We start from the raw sequence: 22225 nt of genomic DNA on the forward strand, positions 1-22225 counted from the left end.
GTGGCTCTAGTAGTTGAGATACTGACCTTATGGGCCACTTAAGATTTTTCTTTTTTTTTCTTAAATATGTGGAGGCATTTAAGCTGCATAAACAAACATATGCCCGGCAGAGCATTGCTGGTCCTGCCGCGCAGCCTGGAAGTGGTAAAAGTGAGCTCTCCAGAGGCGTCCTTGATGCCAGGCTGTAAAGATGAGATCATAAGGGAAACCCAGGCTCAGCTGCTGGGAAGAGCAGCAGGTGGGCTTGGGGCCTCTGCTCTGTCCCTTATCTCTGAGTCTTTTGACAGTGATAGCATCCCTTATAACTGCAGATAAAATTGCAGTTCAGTGACTGAGGGTGTGGGCTCTGGGCAGAGAACTCCAGTATGGTGTCCCAGCCCTACCAGTCGGGTTTTCTGACTCTAGGAAAGTTCATGAACCTGCGGTTCTGACCTTATTTTCCCTCTCATTGTCTGAAAAACCTGTCTCATGGAATTTTGTGAAGATAATGCTGGTATTATCTGCAGGTAGTGTCTTGTATTTGTAGTGTCTACCACATAGGTAACACGTACTGAGCATTTACTATGACAGTTTTTGTGGTTGAATTAAGAATATTTTATCATCCATATTGTTTCGCTGAAATGGTTGTATACAAGGTTTCACTTTGTGCTAGGATGAATAAGAAACCAAGTTGTGAATGAAGCTTTTGTTCTTGAATTAGAAACTTGTTTTCTGAGTATAATTCCTTTGTATTTCTTTTTTTCCTTGTCTATTCACATCCATTGCCCATTTGTATTTTGTCTGACATTTTCCTTACCTGTTTTATGAGTCCTTAATATATTAAGACTAATTTTTTTATATCTATGGTAAGCATTTTCCATTTACAAATATCTTTGAATAAAATTGCTGGGTATATTGTGCTTTTTGCTGTTCTTTTAGGTAAGTAAAATAATAAATACTAGTGATTTGAATCTCTAAGTTATGACATATTTTCTGGAAGTTTTTACTACAAGTGATTATGTAGGAAAACATAAAAACCTTTATATTAAGCGCTAGTTTTGTATGCTTGGTTTTCAACACAATTTGGATCTTTCATTGCAGATATTTACAAAGATGTGTCAGTATTTTCCCTTCCCTCTAATTCAATGTGGGCGATGCTTAATCGTGGACACTGGGTGGGACTATTTTAAAGGCCACAGCAATCACCACAGTCACACCTGTTTCTGTCTTGTAGCATTCCATCATTCCAAGAGGATCACTTTCTCTGAAAGTGTTAGCAGAATTGCCCATTATTGTTGTTTTAATGTATCAGGTATGTGTATTGCTTATTAGTTCCTTGGGTTTTTTGGCTTCTTACTTTATGGCAAAATTGATGTCTAATTTTCTGTGGCAAAAAATTGTGTGTAATACACGCATGCTAACTAATGCAATGATTCTTTGGTACATCAAGTTATTTTGCTATAGCAGAGTATAGAAGCATGAAAATCTGGTATGTTTGCTTTTAGCTCTACAAACTGAACATCCACAATGTTGTTGCTGAATTCGTGCCCTTGATCATGAACACCATTGCAATTCAGGTGTCTGCACAAGCCAGGTGAGATTTCACTATAGCCGGCTACCAGGATGCTTTGATTCCAAGTAAAAATACATTTGCTGTGGCCATTCTTAAGACAGGAAAGTTATGAGTGATAAAGTTTTGGTAAAATTATATGCATTTTTGACTTTTTGAACTTCTGTTTCAATGATGGTAGTTACAGTTATTTTAGTTCTTTATTTTGAAAATATGAGATAATATCCTGGTTTTTGGTTTTTTGTAAATTTAGAAATATGATATCAGGCATTACTATGCTCACTGATATTTATGGATATCCAAGCCTTTCTCACCTTCAAGCCTTTGTTCTCACTGTTCCTTTCAGCATGAGTGTTAGAATGTTCTTTCTCCCTTTGATTCCCCCTCACCCTTCATCTCTGAATAGGCTGTATGCATCCTTTGAAGCCTCTCAGTGAAGACTCTTCTCAAACTTGATAGCATTCCTCCAAAAACCATTTCACTTACTGTTGACTTGGAGCCTACCTGGCTGAGTCATTTGAGGGCGGGACCTGAGGAGGGTCAGCTCTGATCACCTGTATGGCCTTCGTGTAGGGTCTTGCATTGAGCAGATGGTGCACTGATTCTCTCTGCTGACCGAGGGGGTCTGTCTAGCACTGATTTTTTGTAAGTGCTGTGAAATGGTTTGGCAAACTACCTGAGTTTTGGCTCTTAAGTCCTTTATGTTACTTGGAACTGCATAGAAGTGTAGCATTTACTATTGCTGCTGTGCTATTCTGGTCTGTGTAGAAATCAAACAGTCTTTTGGGCTTAGTAATTGTTACAGGCTTTTAATTAATACTAATGTCACCCAAAGTGAGAGCTAATATTGCAAATTTTATTCATTTCTCATTCAGGCAACATAAGCTTTACAACAAGGAGTTGTATGCTGACTTCATTGCTGCTCAGATTAAAACACTGTCATTTTTAGCTTATATCATCAGAATTTACCAGGTAAAGTCATGGACTTTTGTTTTATGTCAGGTTTACTGGGATATAATTTACATATAATAAAATTCACCTTTTGTGGATGTACAGTTCTATGAATTGACAAATACTTACAGTTGGTAATCACCAACACATCAAAATGTAGAATATTCCTGTGACTCCCCAAAATTCCCTTGTATACATTTGTGGTCAGTTTCTTTCTTCTGCCTCCAGTCCCTGGCAAACACTGATTTATTTTCTGGCTCGATAGTTTTATCTTTTCCAGAATGTCCTATAAATGGAATCATATAGTATATAGTGTATGTAACCTTTTGAGTCTGGCCATACTGAGATTCATTCTTGTTACTTTATTGGTAATACATTACTTTTTATTGCTGAGTGGTTGTCTTTGTTTGCTTGGCAGCCTTAACAAAATACCATAGACTAGGTGGTTTAGACAACAGCAGAAATTTTTTTTTTTTTTTTGGAGCCTAGAGGTCTAAGATTAAGGTTCTGGTTTCTGGTGAGGGCTTTCTTCTTGGCTTGCAGACTGCTGCGTTCCTGCTGTGTCCTCAAATGGTGAACAGAAAGAGAGAGGGAGAGAGATTTCTCTCTATTCTTCCTTTTATAGGGCCATAGTCCTATTGGATTAGGGCCCCACCCTTATGGCCTCATTTTTTTTTCTTTTGAGATAGGGTCTCTGTCGCCTAGACTAGAGTGCAGTGGTGTCATCATAGCTCACTAGAACCTCAAACTCCTGGGCTTAAGAGATCCTCCTGCCTTAGCTTCTCAAGTTACTGGGATTATAGGCATGTGCCACCATGCCCGGCTGATTTTTCTATTTTTTGTAGCATCAAGGTCTTTCTGTGTTGCTCAGGCTGGTCTGAGCACCAGCCACCAAGCCCGGCCCTTATCGCCTCATTTAACTTTAATTAATTCCCAAATACCCTGTCCTTGGGCTGGACCCCATCTCTATAAAAAATAGAAAAATCAGCTGGGTGTGGTGGCACATGTCTGTAGTCCCAGCTATTCCGGAGGCTGAGGCAGGAGGATCGCTTGAGTCCGGGAGTTAGAGGTGGTTGTGAGCTAGGCTGATGCCCCAACACTCTTGCCCAAGTCTATCTCCAAAAAAAAGGGGGGAGGGGGCATTTGGTTTAAACAATTTAAATTAGGTACCCCTTGATATTTTAGTCTGCTTGAGTTATCTTGGTGAATTTCCTTCTTAAGATGCCTCAGAAGGAGATTGTAAATTAGAGTTGTCTCTGGTTCATGCACAAGTTACACTAACGGGATGGCTAGGTAAAAAGTGTTTACTTTTAAAAAACACTTGCCATGTTTTAATTGCCCTCCTCCCTCCCTTCTTTTCCCTAATAGTGAAGCAATACATAGTCACTGTTGAAAGTTGGGAAATAGAGAAAAGGGCAAAGAACACACCCACAATCCTGCTGTGTAAAAGAAACTGCTATATACGTGGCTGTACAGATTTCCAGTGTGGCATTGTACATGCCTGCACACACACACTATTTAAAACTTTTTGGATATTGTTTCGTAGGCCTGCTACCTAATGAGGGCTGTTTGAGTGAAGCTGAGTCTTACTGAATTTTTCAAAAGCTGATACAATTTGGATTTTTCTTAACAATCACCTATCAGTGAAACTGTTGTTTAACTCCTTATTTTTCTAGGAGTTAGTGACTAAGTACTCTCAGCAGATGGTGAAAGGAATGCTACAGTTACTGTCAAATTGTCCAGCAGAGACTGCACACCTCAGAAAGGAGCTTCTGATTGCTGCAAAACACATCCTCACCACAGAGCTGAGAAACCGTATGTCCGTCTCGTCTTGTCTGAATGCTGACATGAGTCCCGCAGCTGTCTGAGGGGACTCGGCCGTGCTGCCAAACGTCCACGTGTCCTTGCTTTCTTGATGGCCTCTCGGGTTTATTTATTCTTTCCCCTCTTTACTCCGCCTCTCCACCTCCCCTCTCCCTGATCGCCTGCCTCTCTCTCTGCTTCTCTCTCTCTTTATCTTCTTAACAGTCTCATAGTTAATGTGATTATTCTTGGCATAGCTTACGCTCTTGAGTAGCTCTGGATACTTTACTGCCTTTGTGTATCTTTTGAAGTTGCAAATAGCCATTTGCTTACGCACGCACAGCTAGCTATCTTTGAAAGGTGAGCAAAAACTTTTTGTTCTCTGTGCTGTGAAAATGACAGATTGGTTGTTTTTATGGCACAAGGCTGATACTTTTTGCTAATCTGATAGTTATACTTTTTCAGTTAATCATATTGTTTTATAATCTTTTAGTACTTCGTATATTTGATATGTCCAAAGTGTTAGGTTGAAGTTATATCTTAATTGTTTAAAGATGATAATACTTTTCCTCAGTTATTTTTCATGTTAATTGTTCTATTTGCGGCCGGGCGCGGTGGCTCACGCCTGTAATCCTAGCACTCTGGGAGGCCAAGGTGGGTGGATCGTTTGAGCTCAGGAGTTTGAGACCAGCCTGAGCAAGAGTGAGACCCCGTCTCTACTAAAAATAGAAAGAAATTAGCTGGACAACTAAAAGTATATAGAAAAAATTAGGCAGGCATGGTGGCACATGCCTGTAGTCCCAGCTACTTGGGAGGCTGAGGCAGAAGGATTGCTTGAGCCCAGGAGTTTGAGGTTGCTGTGAACTAGGCTGATGCCACAATACTCCAGCCCGGGCAACAGAGTGAGACTCTGTCTCAAAAAAAAAAAAAAGTTCTATTTGCCACAGTGTGTAAATCAGAGCATACATAAAACTGAGATTGGGCTTCCTTACATAGTATTTAAACATGAAAGGAAGGATATAGTTTGAGTGCTTACATGTGAGTTAATACAGTAAAGCTTAAGTATTTTTGTGCTATTAAAATAAAAATTATAGTGTGACTATTGTATGTGAATATAGTTGAAAACAATATAGATATTTTTAAAATGCTTTTGTTAAATTCAACACATGTAGCAAAGTGCACAAAAGAAATGTACAATTTTACCAAAAATTACAGAACAGACACTTGCCTGAGGATCACCCAGGCTGTGGAATAGAGCTTTGCCAGCGCTCAGTCCCTGCTCTGGAGCTGTCCAGAGCTGACTGCCATTTGACTTGTCTGGTGGCAACTTCCTTTGCTGTTTATGGTTTCTCCTTTGTCTCCATCTCAGAACAATATGAAAATAGACTTTTAAGTGGAACATTTTGTAATCTGTTTACTGAAGTGGATGAGTTATACCTCAAGTGCCATTCTCAGGTGACTTTTCCAGTATTCCTGCCACGCGAGTAAGGATTTTGAAGGTGTTTTGGGGACCTGTGTAGCAGGAGGCTTCTGCTGTTGACGTGCTGACAGGTTACAAACCTTTATCATGCTTGCCAGGTAACCCCTGTTCCATCACTGCACAAGGAGGCTCCCTTTTGAGGCCATAAAGCTTGGTTTTGATCTGTGTTAATACGAGCTCACCAAGATTGCTGAGTTCCCAAGCTGCTACTCTTTCAGGTTTGATCAGGTTACACTTGTTGAATTCAATTCAGCTTTTTGAATTTTCCATGTTTTTAGCCTCTATACTGGTTGGCTTTTTTTTTTTTTTTCTCTAATACGATATTATAGGACACTTTATTTGAAGCCCATCATAGTTGCTGGGACTTAAATAGCTAATAGCATTACATCTCAAAACAGTTTTGATTGAAAGAAACAAAGAATTCTGCTAAATGTTATGATTATCATAAAATAACAAAAAATGTATGTTACAGTTAAAATTTCCACATCCGATAATATTTTCTCTTAGCCTAACTTCTTTAGCATCTAAAAAAAAAAAAAAGTATTTATCAGTAACCCATTTGCACTAATTCTGAAGAGCCAGTGGTTTGAGAAAACCTGAGTGTTCAACAAGTTCCACCTTTTCCTAGAGATTCTAATTTTGGACCATAGAGAGGATCTGGAAACCAGTGGTTGTACAGTTTAATTTCCTGTAACTTCTCCCTTTACTTGCAATTTTTACTCGTCCCTTAGCTGGTCTTGCAGCGTTTGGTGTCTGAGCCCTTTGCATCCTCCTGTGCCTCCTTCCTCTTGGCCACTTCACTGAGGACAGTACAGGCACGTTCTGTCCTCTGACCTCAGAAGGGACTGCTCGTTGCTGCTTTCATTTGGCTACTCCCTGCACTGCCCTGCTGTGAAAATTACCCAGAGATCTTGTGCATCTTGTGCAGAACCTAAGCATCCTTTTGGATGTTTGTAGCTCTAGGGAAGTGTGGAAATGCTGTCGCTGCTCTGTCTGCACATCTTCAGAAGTGTGACTTGTCCTTGAGTGGTGACTAGCTGTTTCTGTGGAACCCTGGTTAGGTTCAGGCCTGCAGGGGAGCAGAGAAACTTTGAGGATGGTCCCACCTGCAGGATTAGAGCAAGAGAGGAGCCCCAATGAGATTCTGGTCAGCCTCATCCAGGGAGTGGGGAATTATCACTCGGGACCCAGGCCTATGAGAAGGTTGTAAAAATTCCTAGATTAAATGGAGAAACATCCTTAGTTCTTCATTATGAGTAACGATAAAACCTTTAAGATATATGACTTCAGGGTGGTAGATAAAGGGGCATTTAGAAGATGCTGTCCCCTTCTCCAGATGGCTTTGAGTGGATGGTGGCAGCTTTTTTGGACAGTGAAATGTGCTTCCAGTGAAGTATTGGGAGCAGGGTCTCTGCCAGGGTCCACAAAGCTCAATTCGTCCATTCTCTGATACTGGCCTTGACCCTGACTGCATCTTTGGTGGGTGGCTTTTGTGGCTTAGCAAAGCCTCTGCCTTACAGTGAGACAACTTATGCACCTTTCTGGTCTCCTCTCTGCCCCTCTTCAGGCCTGGATTGCATAGCAGACTGGCTACTATTGAAAACACTGTGAAGTAATTGAATGCGTAATTGGTTTTGTTAGTGATATATGCAATGGGTATTTGTCTTCTAGAGTTCATTCCTTGCATGGACAAGCTGTTTGATGAATCCATACTAATTGGCTCAGGATATACTGCTCGAGAGACTCTAAGGTACAAGATTAAACAAATGATGTTGGTTAAATGCCAGGGGCGGTGATTACTGGCATTTAGTGTTATGAGTGTCACAACAGACAACATGCTGTTGGGCCTTGACTCACCTATTGGATTTAGAACTGCAGGATTTTTAGAAAGGCCTTAGGTTGCTTTTTGTGCCTAAGCTTAAAGGAAGTAATCAAAATAATTGTCTTGACTTAAATCATAGATAAGACTCTATCTGACTTTATTAATTTTTTTGTTTTCTATATCATTCATCTTTTTTCAATTATAAAAAAAAAATTTGGGCTTGATGGCTCACGTCTATAATCCCAGCACTTTGGGAGGCCAAGGTAGGAGAATTGCTTGAGCCCAGGAGTTTAAGACCAGCTTGGGCAACGTAGTGAGACTCCATCTCTACAAAAAATTTAAAAAGTTAACAAGGTGTGGTGGCATGCACCTGTAATCCTAGCTGCTCAGAAGGCTGAGATAGGAGGATCATATGAGCCCAGGAGAGTTCAGGTTGGTGGTGAGCTGTGATGATGCCACTGTACTCTAGCCTGGGGGACAGAGTTGAGACCCTGTCTTTTTTTTTTTTTTCTTTTTTTTTTAAAAGACAAGGCTTGAGCCATTTAGTCTTGTAATTGGGAGAGAGTAATAGAGGGGAAACAGAGACCATATGGAATGTGTCCCAGGTAGCCATGCCGTCCCAGTGGTGGTGTTCCTGGGGCGCAGGTAGTGACACACATGGTGGTCTGCAAGCATGGCCACTTGGCAATGAGCACTAGTGGAGGTCTCTGCCCGCAGGCCCCTCGCCTACAGCACACTGGCTGACCTCGTGCACCACGTTCGACAGCACCTGCCTCTCAGCGACCTCTCCCTCGCCGTCCAGCTCTTTGCCAAGAACATCGACGACGAATCCCTGCCCAGCAGCATTCAGACCATGTCCTGCAAGCTCCTGCTCAACCTGGTGGACTGCATCCGCTCTAAGAGCGAGCAGGAGAGTGGCAACGGGAGAGACGTCCTGATGCGGATGCTGGAGGTGGGGGCCCTTCTGAGAGACACCATCCCCCCTCCACCCCGAGCTCTCTGTCCTGCACCTTGATAACTTGTACAAGGGCTGTACTGGCAAGGTTATGGGGTGGCTCGATCACCAAGCTTGATCCCAAGAGTAAGAACATCTGGGTTCAAATCCCGGGTCCCCCATTCACAGCACACTTGGGTGTACTTAGGCAAGATGCTTACCTTCTCTGTGCTGCTTTATTCATCTTTTAACCATAATCAGAGTATCCTCCTCATAGGGTCGCTGTGAGAGTTAAGTAAAACAATGCACAAAAGCTCTTAGCACACTTCCTGAGAGTTATTTTCTGGGGTTATAATAGACAAGTTAGCTGTGGACATCTCTGGGGAGATACCCAGGTGAGTGCCTAGGTGAGGGATACAGTGTAGCTCCCCAGGCCAGTGGGTGAGGGTGGGGGCCTGGAGGGATGGGGCCACCAGCCTGGGGCGAAATCTGGGCCCTGCTTGTCAGGCCAGTTCCTCAGCTTTCCTGGGCCAGACTCTTCACACAACAGTAATTGGACAGAAGGTAGAGCATTTCTTTTCCTTTATTCCTGGCACAAAGGAGGTGCTCAGACATTACCAGCCTTTCCCCTCTTTTGTTAGGGGAACAACATCAGCAGGTGGTTTCAGTGTCATCTCATTTTTCTGTCATCCAAAAGGGTAGTTTGGCTTACTGAAGAAGAATGAGTTTTGTCTTCTCCCTCGATTTTCTCTGCCCACTAGGTATTTGTTCTCAAATTCCACACCATTGCTCGGTACCAGCTCTCTGCCATCTTTAAGAAGTGCAAGCCTCAGTCGGAACTCGGAGCTGTGGAAGCAGCTCTGCCCGGGGTGCCCACTGCCCCTGCGGCCCCAGGCCCTGCCCCTTCCCCAGCCCCCACCCCCGCCCCACCTCCACCCCCGCTCCCACCCCCCACCCCAGCCACCCCTGTGACCCCAGCCCCCGTGCCTCCCTTTGAGAAGCAAGGAGAAAAAGATAAGGAAGACAAGCAGACGTTCCAGGTCACAGACTGCCGCAGTTTGGTGAAAACCTTGGTCTGTGGTGTCAAGACGATCACGTGGGGCATAACATCCTGTAAAGCACCTGGTGGTAATTCTGCTCTTGAATTATTTACATAAACAACATTTTTAATAAAATGGGCTTTATTCAAGTTAACTTAATATTCTCTCTTTTCCAGAAGCTCAGTTTATTCCCAACAAGCAGTTACAGCCCAAAGAGACACAGATTTACATAAAACTTGTGAAATACGCAATGCAGGCTTTAGATATTTATCAGGTAAGGAATTGCCCTCAAACCAGCCTGTTGCATATGGAAAATGCCTTTTAGAATTAAGATGTTAGTGATGGAATAGGCCTTGAGATGTCTGTTATTTGTTTGGATGGTCTGTGGTATTTATATACCCACCTTTGCTTTTGTTCTGCAACTTAGTGTTGCACTTATGAGAATTCTCATTTATATTTAATAAAAGTCTGAATGTGTGCATCTTCTGGGGCAGATGGTATGAACAGAGCGTAATAGAAACGTAAGGTTTAAGTTTACTAATTTTCCTAGTCTGAACACCCAAAGTGTTTTTTAAAAAATTCTTTTGTAAAATTAAGGTGAGAAAATTTAAAAGATTTGGCAGGGGGGGTACATTTATTATCTAATTCTAGTGCTCTATTTTAAGTATGCAACTGATCTGATTATATAATGGAATATATTCAGAGAAGTTCAGTTCTAAAGCCTGTGAGTGTGGTTCTTTCTTTTCCTTGTACTAGGTCCAGATAGCGGGAAACGGTCAAACGTACATTCGTGTCGCAAACTGCCAGACTGTTCGAATGAAGGAAGAGAAGGAGGTGTTGGAACACTTCGCTGGTGTGTTCACAATGATGAATCCTTTAACCTTTAAAGAAATCTTTCAAACTACAGTCCCTTATATGGTGGAAAGAATCTCAAAAAATTATGCTCTTCAGGTATAAAACTCCTTTTGTATATTCTTTCAACATTAACTTTGCAGTTTTTTATGGGTTGAATACTTCGTGTTTCATTTAATTTGAGGATTTTAAGAATAATGCACCTAAGGATATGCTTGCAGAGCAAAATCAGGAGAAATATTAGGCCGTAATGTTTGAAAAAGTTTTCAAAAGATCCAGATGCTTTGGACCAGTTCCTTTCATTAGGAGAAATTAAATATGTATTAAATGTTGCCGTAGGTATTTGATGGTGAGAGTGAATGAAATAACAGATGAAGTACTTGAAGCAAACTGTTTTTCTCAATGCTCAGCAAATCCATTTTTTTCCTTTGGTGGATAATTAAATTTCTTGGAGTGTCTGGTGTAGGTTCTGTTTTGTTTTGGAAAAGCTCATTACTTTGTCTTAAAGCTGTTTTGAGGAAGGGATTATTTTTGTCACGTGCATCTCTTGTTTTGATAGATTGTTGCCAATTCCTTCTTGGCAAATCCTACTACCTCTGCTCTGTTTGCTACAATTCTGGTGGAATATCTCCTTGATCGCCTGCCAGAAATGGGCTCCAACGTAGAGCTCTCCAACCTGTACCTCAAGCTGTTTAAGTTGGTCTTTGGCTCCGTCTCCCTCTTTGCAGCTGAAAATGAACAAATGCTCAAGGTAAAGTTCATTCAGATTTAAGTAGTACTTGTAGTCAGGGATTTTTTTGTTGTTTCCTAATTCTTGTTTTCACTTCTGAACAGAAATTGTAGTGACTCTTTTTATCTGTAAAATGCTCTTTGAATTAATAAATATTTGTGACAAGGGCCAAGTGTGAAATACATTTTATGTATTTCTAAACAGCTTAATTTATCTGGTATCTTAAAATGAAAAATTCAGAACTAAGTATGATGTGGTGTTATTAGTGTTGCTTGTTAAAAACTCAGTTTCCTTTTCTCGATTACAAAAGTAAAATAAGAGCATGTTATTCTTAAGTGATGCAAATGCAAAATAATATTCTACAAGGAAAAAATGTCTTCATGTACCTCTCCAATCCAAAGAGAAACAGCCTACTGTGTGACAGTTCTGATTACATCAACCTTTACCCAGGTTTTGTGTCTTCTCTGTTCACACTCTGTATAGCAATAAGTACATAGCACATTTCAGGACTATTTGCTTATTTTTCCCTTTTAAATCAAGAGTTCTAATCAGTTTGTGTTCGTTTATTAAAATCATCTTAGAGAAGATGTCTCATCACACATTTTTCTAGATGACTAATCCTGTATAATTGGATCTCATCAGTAATTTGATTCTAGCAAGTGACTACAACGTATATCACTCACTAAAAGCAGCAGCTGGTGGAATAAAAACCTTATGAAAATTCACTTCCACTTGTGGCAAAATATTTTAATTCTTATAGAAAGTTGAGTATTATCACTAGTTGTATCTAAAGAGAGATGTTTTTCCCATAGGGGAAAATTTGAAGATGGAGGAAAGCTCCATTCTTTATGGAGTAAAGGTGCAGATGGTGATACCGAGCCCCACTATGTGACACTTTGCTGGTGGTTTTTTAGTTATGTAGTAATCTATTATCAACAACCTTAACATTACTTTTGTATTAATATAAGGAAAATACTCCGTTTTTTAAAGATATAAAATATTTAATCATAATCTGTGTTCACATAATTCAGTATCTTCAAATCAATTTTTGCCAACTTTAGATACAAGTATACAGAACAACAACCAAAAAACAAAATAAAACCTAACAGGACAAACCTAATGTTAGAATATTGCTCAAGAAAAATATGCAAGGAGTAAATTTCGTAGAACTTTTTGTCAAAAAATAATATATAGTTCTGTAAAATAAATATATCACGCCATATACAATTATATACAGTAATAAATTTGAAACTGTATCAGTGACTAAACCAACAGTTTACAGTTCACTTTAAATATATATGCAAAAGAATTTTATGTTAAACTTAGTCTGTGATGTGTCAAAAGCAGGATTTGCAGTACAAAATAAAAAGCTAATGTGATTTAAAATGTTAAAGTTACTATGATGTAATAAAGGGATTCTTTTTTAATTAAAGAAAGATCCATATAAACACATTGTTCCATTAAGTCTTCTAAAACCCTGTAATCTCAAATGTCTTTTGAGGTTCTTTCACACTTTGCCTACATCTTATTTGATTGGTAGTGCAGTTTCTATTCCTGTAGGTAACTTTTTGCATTTAGATTGTTCTAGGAAATAGGCTTCTTTAATCTTATTGACTACATAGTCCTATAAAGGAGTGACCCTCCCCACAAGAACCACACAGACCAGTGAGTTCCTGTTGCATGTTGTCTGTACAACATCATGTAACTGTGGAGTAAGGATAAATGCTCCTTTCATAGCTAAACTGGTGGAAACCAATATGTACTTTAAGAGAAATTAATTTGAGTCAAATAAGGGTTGGAAAGTTCTTGTTTTGTTTTTTCTTTTGGAATAAACTCATCAGAATTGCCTTTCATTGCTGTTGGATTGCACTGATGCTTCGGCTCGAGTCTGAGAGTGTAGACTCTCCACTAATCTACCTTTTCTCCACCCTGCAGCCTCACCTGCACAAGATTGTGAACAGCTCCATGGAGCTCGCACAGACCGCCAAGGAGCCCTACAACTACTTCCTGTTGCTCCGGGCACTGTTCCGCTCTATCGGCGGAGGTAGCCATGATCTCCTGTATCAGGAGTTTCTGCCTCTCCTCCCAAACCTCCTGCAAGGTCAGAGCGGTGACTGGTTGCCTTTCAGTCTTGTGTGTGTGCATGTATCTGTCTTTGATTGCTAGAGTTCATCCTCTGTACCCCACGAAGGTCATGGTTGGTGGGGTGGGACATGTGTGTGTGTTACATATCTCCCGCCCGCTTCTTTAAAGGCAATGGGACTTTGAAAGGAGCCCTGTTGGGCACGGGCTCTTCCCTCCCTACTCAGCATTGAATGGGATTTGGAAGGTGTTAGGTACCTGGTTAGGACTTGGTTGCATTTGTATAGTGTTTGGTAAGCATCTAGAAAAAAAGTGGTTTCTAGTGGTATAGTAAGATCAGGATTCCTAGACTGAAAGAGAATCAGAACAAAAAGGAAAAGGTTAAGTCGCAAAGCTGATTTACAGTCGGTATATATTTTCATCTAGTTTCTAATCTGCATAACCAGGATCCTGTAATTCCTATATAATTAGGAGTGCTCTCATGATACATAGTTAAAGGGGATCTTGAGCCCATTGAATATTTATGGGCTATGAACTGATTGGAAACACTATCTCAGGAATAGCTCTTGACAAGGGATTGACTTTCTCATGTATTTTCCTTGCAAATTCCTTAAAGAGAAGTGAGATTATATACTCAGGAGGCAACTGGGATATACTTGAATATGTTGAAATAAAATGGCCATTTAAAAAAAATGAAAATATAAAACCAAAACATAAATAAAGTGATCATAAATCTGCCACGGCAGGGGCTTCATGTGTTCATAAATCAGGGTTCATATTTAACCCCATCTCTAGTCCCCAAACCTTTGTTGTCCTCAGTCTGATTTCTTCCTCCTGTGTCCTCTCTGCTGTCCCCAAGCTTGTTTCTCCCTCCTAGTCTCATTAACGCTGATCCGCTGCTGGGAACTTGGCCCTATGCCGTGTGCTCATCCCCTTTTCCTTGGGATTCTGTCTCTGGTTCTGCTGCAGTGTGGTGCCTCCCCTGATAACTCCTCTTTTCTCTGAGCTCTCTTCTCTTGCACTGCTGGCCTGTGCTACGCAGGACGTGCCCAGTCTCGGTCCACTGGTACACAAGTTTCTCTTTCTAGCTGGTCTCCTGTCCCTCAGTGGGAAGGGCTCAATGAGGAAGCAACTCAGTAAATCCTTGATTATCCCTGTGAAGTGTAGGGGGTTCAACTTTGTAAGGAGGAGGCTCTTCTCCATTTATAGTAAACAAAAATTGATTTTAAAAAATACTTATTTTAGAGCATAGACCTCAACTTGGTCTACTGGAAGCCTGAAAAGATATAAACTTTGAACTTGAGGTGAAAGCATCATTTTAAAGGCTGAGTCTTTAGGTTGGGCTTGTTAATAGTATAAAATGATTTTTTAAAAAGATAACTTACGAAGTTATAAGGATATAATATAATTTTAATTACTATTTATAATAATTACATACAGCCTGTTGTTGCCACTACAAAAGAGATGATGCAGTTATAGAACTGATTTAACTAATAGGGTATATTATTATAAAGGGCACAAAAAGTCTTTCTATAATCTTGTTTGTTTGTTTTTTTTTTCTTCCTTGAGACAGAGTCCTGTTCTGTTGCCCAGGCTAGAGTGCCATGGTGTCACCGTAGCTCACAGCAACCTCAAACTCTCCTGGGCTCAGGCCATCCTGCCTCAGCCTCCCCAGTAGCTGGGACTATAGGTGCGAACCACCACACCTGGCTAATTTTTTCTATTTTCCGTTGCCCAGCAATTTTTTTTTTTTTTTTCTATTTTTAGTAGAGATGGGGTCTTGCTCTTGCTCAGACTGATCTTGAACTCCTGAGCTCAAGCAGTCCTCTGCCTCAGCCTCCGAGAGTGCTAGGATTACAGGCATGAGCCACCATGCCCGGCCTATAATCTTGGTGATGTTTACAGTAAAAGGTGGATCACTTATTTTTTACAGTTAACTTTGGCATGTGTCTGGAAGGTAACGTCCCTCTCTGACGCTCTCAAACCCTGTGTCCAGGACTGAACATGTTGCAGAGCGGCCTGCACAAGCAGCACATGAAGGACCTCTTTGTGGAGCTGTGTCTCACGGTGCCCGTGCGGCTGAGCTCTCTCTTGCCGTATCTGCCCATGTTAATGGATCCCTTGGTGTCCGCACTCAATGGGTCTCAGACGTTGGTCAGCCAAGGCCTGAGGACTCTGGAGTTGTGTGTGGACAACCTGCAGCCCGACTTCCTGTATGACCACATTCAGCCTGTCCGCGCAGAGCTCATGCAGGTAAGTCTGAGTTGACTTGAGTGCCAGCAGGGGGCGTTGGATGCTCACAGTAGCTAGTTTTTACTGAGCAGTTTGGATGAGTTGTTTTCTCCAGGAGCAATGGGCCATCACTGGGCTCTCTGTACTCTGGGGTGGGCTCTCTGCTACATGGAGTGGTGTGACTTTGCACTTTGTGAATCTTCTAATGTGTTAAAAGATACAAGGAAATACTATAGATCGTGAGTGGATATTTGTTGTGCAGTATTGCCTCTTTTTCAGAGAACTTTCACAAGTGTTATATTCTTAATAAGTTGATGACTTAAGGAGGCAGGTGTTAGGTTACTATATGGCCACCGTTGCTTCCATCAAAAACCTTTCTTTATTCATGAAAGATCTTCCATTGCATAATAAAGGGATGTGGACTCCGGAGGGAAGGAATAGGCGTCTGCCCACCCCACCTTAAGGGACACAGAACAGCTAGTAAAGGAGGTAGTTTTGAAGATACTTATATATTTGTTCATTAAAGTTCGCATGTTACAGTTAGATTTTTTTCTTCATGTTTTGCTATTACTGGTTTGTGATGTGGTTGATAATTGTCAGAGGGTTAGGCTGTCTATTTATTCATCTGCCTGTTTAGCGTATTTGACCCCAAATAGGGGTCGGAACAGCAGCTGTATATAATGGAAGCTAATAACTCCTAGGGGACAGGAGTCTCTGGACGAGCTAGATTGGAGACCACAACTTGGACTTGGGGTTAAGGTTGGGAGACTTTGTCTGCCTATCCTGAGATTTAGATCTTGGGCATCATATAGGCTGGAAGAAGATGGTGTAGGGGATGGGTCAGAGTTGGCTCTGCCTGCCGTCTACATGAGGATTGACAAGAGCCTGCCTTTAGAACAGCACTGTTGGTTCTAGAAGGCAGACCCTGGTCCTGACCCAGTGTGCATGAGCAGCATGTGGGAGGAGGCAGAGGTGGGTTCTTGAGCCTTCCCTCCATGGATGAGCAGACGGCCAGAGAGAGAGAGAGAGAGTCAAGGCCATAGTCACCTACACTCCAGAGGAGCAGCACAGTGTCAGTCTCTCCCGGTCCCATCAGCAGCTCAGGCCAAGCTTGTTCTCAGTGCCACCCACTCCTGGGGGAGTGCAGCAGAAGTCCCCTCTCCTGAGGATTTGTGAGGATTGGGTGGGCCAGGTGAAGGGTGGGTGAGGTGAGGGGACTTAGACTCCACCTTTCCAATAATTACTAAGGAGAAGCCTGCTTGGACCTATAGGAATGTAAGAGAAATTGGAACTTTGCTTGATTTAGAGAAAAAGTACCAAAATTTTATGTTAAGTTTGATTATTGCTAGACACATATATTTGACATTGTTACAGAAGGTGATTTAAGAAAATTGACTTAAATCATGAACTATGGTAATTTCTAGGACTACTGATAATTTAGATTCAAAAACATGGGGAAATTTACAGAGTTTTTTGGGACAGTTGAGTGTGAGTGTTCCTTAGGTGAGGGTACATGTTAACTTATTTATTCCTGTAGTCCTGTAATGCAGGTGACTTTATGATCCGTGTTTTTCCCCTTTGCCTTCCTGTAAGATTTGAAATGTACAAGATAATTTATATATCATATTTGTAAGTTACAAAGCCTAATAGATAGAAGTGAAAACCTGAGAGCTCATGATGTAACCCCAGGACTAGAACTTGGCCAGCAAATTGCATCTACCTCCGTATGCTTCCCCTCCCATTTTGTATTGTATGTGCCTGAACAACACGTTGTTTAGTTTTCTTGCTTTTGAGCTCTGAAGTATTTATAATGTGCTTCTGTTTGTCTTATGGGAGCGTGGAAGAACAAAGGACACACAAGAGTAATAACAGTGGTTTCCCCAAAGAAGGGGAAACTGTTTGGGGGACAAAGATGGCAGGAAAGATTGTTGCTCTATAGTGTTTCATCACTTTTGAATTTTGATTTGTGAACTGTGTGAATATTTTGCCTTGGAAGGATTTTAACAAAAGCATGCTGATTTTTAGGCTTTGTGGCGTACCTTACGCAATCCTGCTGACAGCATCTCCCACGTGGCCTATCGTGTACTTGGTAAATTTGGTGGCAGTAACAGGAAGATGTTGAAGGAATCCCAGAAGCTGCACTATGTTGTGACGGAAGTTCAAGGCCCTAGTATTACAGTGGAGTTTTCCGATTGTAAAGCATCTCTTCAGCTCCCAATGGAGAAGGTAAATTTGGAAGTCTTTGGGGAGCTTTGTGAAGATATTATGTTTCTTGAAAATAAGACATGCTTTTTTGGGAAGGGAATTTCTAACTTGGAGTAGAACAGGGTTTTTATCTGGTGATCGGCGTGGTTGGCGAGGGGCTTTCAGAACACTGGGAGGCTGTGGGAGGGGTGTTGCCCTGAGAGCTTGGGACCCTTGAGCAGTCCCGTCTTTCCTGATGACCAGGAGGTGACGCCAGCCCATCCCACCTTGAATTCTTAGTCTCTTAATGCCCAACGGGCTTTACCTCAAGTGTTGTTGAGAACCCAAGTGGGTTCCATGCTTGTCTCTCATCCCTGTCACCCCTAGCACCTCATTTTCTCCCCTTCTCTGGGCAAACATAGCTCATGCTCTCTGCTCCTGGCTCTTATCCCACTGGTGACAGCTCCTGGGTCTCTCTCACACTTCATAAACTCCCATTTTATTGTGTAAAAAGCAAACAATAAACTGTCCCCAACATTTTGCTGGAGTATTTGCTCTGCTCCTTTTGCTTTGTCTGTATTGAAAGCAGTTTCTCCCCCACCTCTCTCTCCTGGTCCTTCGTCAGTGTCTTCAGGTTGTCACGTTTGCTTTTCCTCCTTGTTATGTCAGCAGCCCTTTTCTGCAGTCTAGCATAGCACTTGTTACTGTGTCTTTTCAGGACAGTTATCTAGTTGTTGTGTGCTGGGTATTTTTTTAAGGATATCATAGTATCCTTTTAGGTGCATCTGAGCGACTGGGCATTTCGGTAAGGTGGGTGCCTGCTGGGCCCTGAGCCCCCGGCCCATGTGTTGTAAGCCAGTGCTCTGTGGCCTGGAACCGCTCTGAGCCTTCCCTTTGCTCCAGCTGACTCTGCTCCATCTGTTGCATCAGTTTGCAGCACTGGGCGTTTTTCTCTCTCTGTTTAAGAAGTTTACTCATGCAGTGGGTTCTGTGATTTTTTTTTTTTTTTTTTTTTTTTTTTTTTTAACTGGACTTTACTAAACATTTGCGGGAGAGGATACCCGTTATGGTAAGCATCACCCTGGAGTTACTTTCTGTCATCTCTTCCTGTCCCCCCACTTTTTTAAGCTTGTCCTTATTCCCAGTTCTCACCCTTGCCCCATGGGGTAGTATTGCCCTGTCTAGCCTTGGGACAGGTGCAATCTTAAGCTTTTACCCCAGAACTTCATCAAAATATTCCCCAAATCAACTTTCCTCCTAAGAGAATTTCCTCCTAAATTCTCTGTGTTTACATTTAAAATTACTCTAGTGAACAGCCTTATGCCTCTAGCACTTTCCCATGTCTCAGGTAATTTCCTTGAGAGGATTCTGTTTGCTTTAGCCATGTCAGTGGCAAGGTTGGTATTAGCAGTGAAAACTAAGGCATCTAACTTTTATTGGACATCTGCGTGGAGTGAGCAGAGCAAAAAAAAAAAAAAAAAATCCCTTTAGAAGTAATTTTGCCCAAAAGTAACTAAAGCATGAAAGAATTTAGGTTGAGGAGATAAAAGTCTTTGAACCCTTGTAGAGACTTAACTGTGGTACCTGTCAAGGCGTCTTCCCAAGCAGGACCTGTAGGTGGGGAGTGGCTGAGCAGCTAAGGAGCTGGCAGGGAAAAGGGAAAGATTCTTATGGCCAAGCCAAGTACCAGTGAATTTCCATTAAACAATTCTGCTTTTGGCACATCTTACAACCCTTTGTTCTTTTTGGCAGGTAATTGGCTCATAGCTTACGTTGATTCTGAAAAATAAAGTTTTTAAAATCAACACCACCTATTAACCATCACTGACCAGATCAGAGACAGTTCTGCAGAAGGACTGATATGCTCAAGGTGGACTCACATAGTGAGGAGCCATTGTCACACTCATGTGAATGTGTGTGCTGTGTGTCCCTACACCTGGCATGGTCTGGAGGGCAGGGCCTCTGTCCCTGTCTTCACCCTTTCCTGGTTCCTCATACAGGGCCTGGCAAATCTTTAGTTATTTTGTTTGTTTTTGAGACAAGGTCTCACTCTGTTGCCTGGGCTAGAGTGCAGTGGCATCATAGCTGACAGCAACCGCAATCTCCTGGGCTCAAGTGATCCTCCTGCCTCAGCCTCCTGTGTAGCTGGGACCACAGGTGCACAACACCATGCCCGGCTAATTTTTCTATTTTTTGTAGAGATGGGGATCTCAGGCTGGTCTTAAACTCTTGGCCTCAAGCAATCCTCCCACCTCAGCCTCCCAAAGTGCTAGGATTGTAGGCATGAGCTACCATGCCTGGCCAAACCTTAAACAAAAATTAGTTCTTTGATTTTATATGCATGTGATTATCATTAAAGTTAATGTCTTAGCTGTTTAAAGGCTTCAGATTTTGTATGTGCGTGATTGATTGTACCTTCCTTCCCGTCTCGGTCAACCTAATGGAAATGAATAGGATCAGAATGTGTGTGTATAGCTATGTAGGTTTTCTGAAAAAGTTAATGTAAACTTTTTTTTTCTCCTAAAGAGGGAATTTAGTAAGGGCTTAAGAAAGCCATCTTTCAGTTTTGAACTTAGACACAGGAAAGTCTGTGTTCTGCAGAAAGTTCATTATTCTCATTAGGACCTTGATGAGTGTGTGGAGGACACAGAATCTAGTTTAATCCAGCAAATCTACCACAAGAGGCCTTCTGAGCTCACTTAATTTCTCTAATCTCTTCTTGGCTATTTAAACCTGAAATTATTGAAGCCGGGCATGGTGGCTCATGCCTGTAATGCTAGCAACTCGAGAGGCTGAGAATTGCTTGAGCCCAGTAGTTCATGGCTAGCCTGGGCAACATAGCAAGACTCTATGCCTGGGCAACAGAGTAAGACTCTGTCGCGAAAAAAAAAAAAGAAAAAAAATTATTAAACTACATCTTATGTTTTAATTTGAACTGTGCAATTCTTTATTTCATAATACTACTTCTGCCTCTTCCAGAAGTGTCATTTGGTGAATTACCTGTTAGGCTGTATTGGCCCACTGTGCTCTCTCAAAAGAAAATATGCATTAAGAGTCTTTAGGGTGCTGCAAATGCTTTCAGTGAAAGCTTTTCAAAGTCATTTAATTTCAGTGGAAGCTGTATTTTCTGTGTTCCTTTGCAGGCCATTGAGACGGCTCTGGACTGCCTGAAAAGCGCCAACACAGAGCCCTACTACCGGAGGCAGGCGTGGGAGGTGATCAGATGCTTCCTCGTGGCTATGATGAGCCTGGAGGACAACAAGCATGCGCTCTACCAGCTGCTTGCACACCCCAAGTACGTCAGTCATTTCACCCTCTGTGATGGGGTGGACCTCACTTTCAGGAATTAGGGATAGAGAGAACCTCCCAGGCTTCTGAGTGTCCTGATTTATTGGCTGTGCACATATTAGGCAGAATATATTTGATGTCTCTTGAACCACTGGCTATCATTGTTCAGAATGAAATTCATATGTGATTCCAGCTGTTGCTGACCTTAAAGCAGAGAAAATGACTCCCCCAGGCCTGTCTAAATAAGAAGGAAGTGGGTAGGTTGGAAGTAAAAAAACAAGTCATGGTGGAATTATCAGCTCAGGAGTTCAGTGTCGTGATGCTGGACTTAATTTTGTCTTTCAGCTTTACAGAAAAGACCATACCCAACGTCATCATATCACATCGCTACAAAGCACAGGACACCCCAGCCCGGAAGACGTTTGAGCAGGCCCTGACCGGGGCCTTCATGTCTGCTGTCATTAAGGACCTGCGGCCCAGCGCCCTGCCCTTTGTGGCCAGCTTGATCCGCCACTATACGATGGTGGCAGTTGCTCAGCAGTGCGGTGAGTATGGGGACCCACTAGGGCAAAGAAGTAGACATTTGACATCTTCAGGGTGCTTCTAAAACTTGGTCGGGACATTCTGTTGTTTTAGAGAAGCTGAGTTTGACTGATAGATTTTGGGCTTTTGTTTTCTAATTTTCCACTTACTACATTGATGAAGGTGATTGGTATTTCAGTGGTGGGTGCTGTATCAACTTGAAAGCTATTACCAAGCTTTGTCTGTAAAATACACCCAGTTTAATCAGTTGGCCCCTTTATACTCTTTGTGTACAAATACTTTCTGGACGTGCTGCATGGAAAACAGCTATGGTCACACTCATTACTTTTATTTCTCTGCCTGGTTGTTGTTTCCAAGGCCGGTCTACCCCTCTGCTCCATCACCTGCTCTCTGCTCTGCAGCCAACTCCTCATCTTCTCCCCTGCGGGGTTTTTCCTCCTTCTAGGACAGTCACCCAGGCTATTTGTCCTGCCTAGACCGGCTATGCACCTCTGCTTTGCTGGCTTTCACCCTCTTGGTGGTGAAGGACCAATTGTGTTCATTTTTATTTCCAGTCGATTGCAGACGATATACCTTTGTAAAAGACAATAAACGTGTCATGACACTGCCAGTTGCTGTGTAAGTTTCTGAAAACTTATCCTCAATTTTGGCATCTCCTCCCAGGCCAGTAACAGTTAGTCTGCAGACCACACTTGAGTAGCTCAGCTCCAGTTTGTGTCCTCGGAGCTTCCTCAC

The 22225-nt window shown here is 42.0% G+C and overlaps 1 protein-coding gene across 5 annotated transcripts in view; it reads left to right on the forward strand.

The window, feature by feature from the left end:
- The window catches only part of LOC123631567 (transformation/transcription domain associated protein), a 114315-nt gene that overhangs the window by 14470 nt on the left and 77620 nt on the right, over window positions 1–22225 (forward strand). For 2 of the 5 annotated variants that reach the window (XM_045541330.1, XM_045541331.1), the window contains exons 9-23: window positions 1214–1291; window positions 1485–1573; window positions 2425–2521; window positions 4177–4315; window positions 7455–7533; window positions 8323–8557; window positions 9301–9667; window positions 9756–9853; window positions 10336–10530; window positions 10991–11182; window positions 13097–13262; window positions 15240–15496; window positions 17501–17701; window positions 20803–20954; window positions 21293–21492. In XM_045541330.1, the coding sequence (XP_045397286.1) occupies window positions 1214–1291; window positions 1485–1573; window positions 2425–2521; window positions 4177–4315; window positions 7455–7533; window positions 8323–8557; window positions 9301–9667; window positions 9756–9853; window positions 10336–10530; window positions 10991–11182; window positions 13097–13262; window positions 15240–15496; window positions 17501–17701; window positions 20803–20954; window positions 21293–21492 (2545 nt within the window). Of the gene's footprint in view, window positions 1–1213; window positions 1292–1484; window positions 1574–2424; window positions 2522–4176; window positions 4316–7454; window positions 7534–8322; window positions 8558–9300; window positions 9668–9755; window positions 9854–10335; window positions 10531–10990; window positions 11183–13096; window positions 13263–15239; window positions 15497–17500; window positions 17702–20802; window positions 20955–21292; window positions 21493–22225 lie in introns of those variants that run through there. The other 3 variants (XM_045541333.1, XM_045541335.1, XM_045541332.1) reach the window with 2 other exon arrangements.

Source organism: Lemur catta, chromosome 2 (assembly GCF_020740605.2).
Source record: "Lemur catta isolate mLemCat1 chromosome 2, mLemCat1.pri, whole genome shotgun sequence".
NCBI classification, from domain to species: Eukaryota; Metazoa; Chordata; class Mammalia; order Primates; family Lemuridae; genus Lemur; species Lemur catta.